The sequence below is a fragment of the Gopherus evgoodei genome, chromosome 1 (assembly GCF_007399415.2).
Source record: "Gopherus evgoodei ecotype Sinaloan lineage chromosome 1, rGopEvg1_v1.p, whole genome shotgun sequence".
Taxonomy (NCBI): Eukaryota; Metazoa; Chordata; order Testudines; family Testudinidae; genus Gopherus; species Gopherus evgoodei.
Genome location: NC_044322.1, coordinates 1,785,436 through 1,788,218, shown reverse-complemented (window position 1 = coordinate 1,788,218; position 2,783 = coordinate 1,785,436). Strand labels below are relative to the sequence as shown.

The following is a 2,783-nucleotide window of genomic DNA, read 5'->3' as shown; positions in this document are numbered from 1 at the left end:
TCCTGGAAAATTGCAGGCAAATGGTTGATGTTCCCTGAAGTTCGGACACCATGAATACAGATGATCACAATGGACACTGTTTTGTGACCTTAACTAGAGCGGTTTAAACAAGCTGTCAGATACACTGTAGGGAACGATTCTGCATTGCTCTGGATTCCAAATGTAATTTATATTATGCAGATAGTTATTATTCGTTGTTTGTATTGCAGCAGAGAGGAGAGATCAGGGCCTGGTTATGTTGGGTACTGTCCAGACACATCTTCTTCAAAGAATTTACAGTCTAAATAGCCAAGACTATTTAGGGTGGAGAGGGGACACCAAGGCACAGAAAAGGGTTGTGTGTGGAGTGATGTGCCCAAGTTCACACAGCAGATTAGTGTCAGAGCCAGGAAGAGAGCCTAGTCTTGACACCTAGTCTTGTGCTCTAAGCATTAGACAAAGCTGCCTCTTATTAGGAGCCAGATGCTGCTATGCTCACTCGCGTGGCGACGCTCCTTACGTCTCCAGTAGTGCCAGTGATTTCATTGTTACTACTTTGCGAGAGTGAGGTTGGCAGAATCTCCTCCTTGCTGAATAGAGCCGGTGAATGACTGCTCACACTCCTTAGACTGGATCCTTCCTGGGCCCAAATACCTTCAGCACTGCATCCTGCACCTGCTTTGTCCTCATGCTGTAAATGACTGGGTTGAGCATGGGGGGAAGGGTGAGGTAGAGGTCGGCCAGCAGAACCTGAGTCTGGTGAGCCACCCCCTGGCCAAAGCTCTGTGTGTATATGGAGGCCATCCCGGGAACATAATAGAGCAGCATTACGCAGAGGTGGGCTCCGCAGGTGCCAATGGCCTTGAGGCGCGCTTCCTTCTTGGCAAGCCGCAGGACGGCTCGAAGAATCATCCCGTAAGACATGGAGACGAAGGCTGTGTCAGTCCCGACTATGAGCGTGGACCCAACCACGCAGTACTGACTGCTGGCTAGGGGATCGGCGCAGGCCAACTTCACCACAGCCATGAGCTCGCAGTACGAATGGGCAATCACGTTGGAGCCGCAGTAGGGTAAGCTCTTCATCATCCAGGTGACGGGAGTCATGACAAGAGCAGCTCTTAGCAGAATGGCCAGGCCTATCTGTGTCACCTTTTGGTGCGTTAAGATGGCCTGGTACCTCAGAGGGTAACAGATGGCGACATATCTGTCAAAGGCCATCGCCAAGAGCACCCCTGATTCTGCAGCTGTGGCGGAATGAACAAAGAACATCTGCGTGAAACAGGCATCGAAAGCAATCTCCACCGAGTTCAGCCAGAATATGCCGAGCATCTTGGGAACAATGGAAGTAGCCATGACTAAATCGATGACCGCAAGCATGCACAGGAAATAGTACATGGGTTCATGGAGGGTCTGATCTAACCTGACAGTAAGCAGAATCATGCTGTTTCCTAGCAGCGTAATGATGTACATTGAACAGAAAAGGATCCCCATCCAGACATGGGAAGCTTCCAGCCCTGGGATGCCCATAAGGCTGAAATATAATGAGCTGGAGTTGGTGTGGTTGGAAGGAACCAAGGCCATTTTGAAGAAGTATGTTTTCTATGAATAAAAAGGGAAAAGACATTTAATTATTGCTTAAATGTCATGAAATATTTCAAATAGAACTGGTGGGAAAACAGATTTTCCATCCCGACACAAAGTTTGAGATTTTGATTTTGTTTTGGTCCCAAATCAAAATAAAAAGCCAAAATTTTGAATTTTTCTTGTGAAATGAAATTTTAAAAATAAATTCATTGTAGGCCAATCCAAATGTTTCATTTCTATGAATTTGAAATATTACATTTATATTTTTTATCCGTAAGAAAATAAGAATGGCCATACTGGGTCAGACCAAAGGTCCATCTAGCAGTATCCTGTCTTCTGATAGCGGCCAAAGCCAGGTGCCCCAGAGGGCATGAACAGAACAGGTCATCATCAAGTGATCCACCCTTGTAGCCCATTCTCAGCTTCTGGCAAACAGTCTTTCAATTTTAAAATGATACAAACTAAAGTAAATTTTGGAAAGAAAAGTTGTTCTGAAATGAAAATTTGAAAAGCTTCATTCCAAAAGGGTCGAAGTGTTTTAATATTTTAAAAACATTTTTTCCTCCATTTTTTTCTCAACAAAATTTCACAGACATAATAGAAATGTAGGGCTGGAAGATACCTGAAGAGGTCATCTCATCCATTCTCCGCCCTCTTCCCCCCACGGGGCCTGGAGCAAATTGCCCCACTTGCTCCCCCCGCCAAGGGTGGCCCTGGGAAAAATAAACCTTCTGCATCTCGACACAAACCCAGTTTTGAGAAAACTTCTTTACAAGGTATCACTAGTTCTCAGCATCAGCTAGTGCTAAAAGGCACTAAAGCTCATTAAAAGGGTTGGACAAATATTTTCTGTCAAAACTTTTTTTGGATCGAAAACTAGGGGTTTTTAAAAAGCAGAAAAAAATCACGGACAATATCTGCTTTCCTTCAAAATTTGTTGTGTTTTTTTTAATTGAAAAACTGAAATTAGTCTACCAAAACCTGAACATGGTTTGGGGTTTCAGAAGTGTGAGGCCAAATATTTGCTGCTTGCTGTGTTTGATTGTTTAAAGAAACAATACAAAAATTCTGCTTAAAAAAATCCAAAACTTTTGAACCACCTCAGCTTGTGACCAAATGCCTGAGCCCAATCCAGTCAGAGATTTTTTCCAGGTTTCTGATACTCTGCTGGCTTTCTTGACTCATATCTGTCTCCATAACTTTGAGTTCATTTAGGTTAG

At 43.9% G+C, this 2,783-nt stretch overlaps 1 protein-coding gene across 1 annotated transcript; it reads right to left on the bottom strand.

Annotated features, from left to right (window-relative positions):
* Positions 1-603: 603 nt before the first annotated feature.
* On the bottom strand, positions 604-1,548 carry LOC115648160 (olfactory receptor 52I2-like). Its single transcript, XM_030555373.1, has one exon. It carries the CDS (start codon positions 1,504-1,506, stop codon positions 604-606), a length of 903 nt encoding a protein of 300 aa, XP_030411233.1. The 5' UTR covers positions 1,507-1,548.
* Between the last annotated feature and the right edge of the window lie 1,235 nt (positions 1,549-2,783).

Coding starts and splice junctions, on each gene's coding strand:
- LOC115648160 (XM_030555373.1), bottom strand. CDS start 1,506: ATGGGCATCCCAGGGCTGGAAGCTTCCCATGTCTGGATGGGGATCCTT.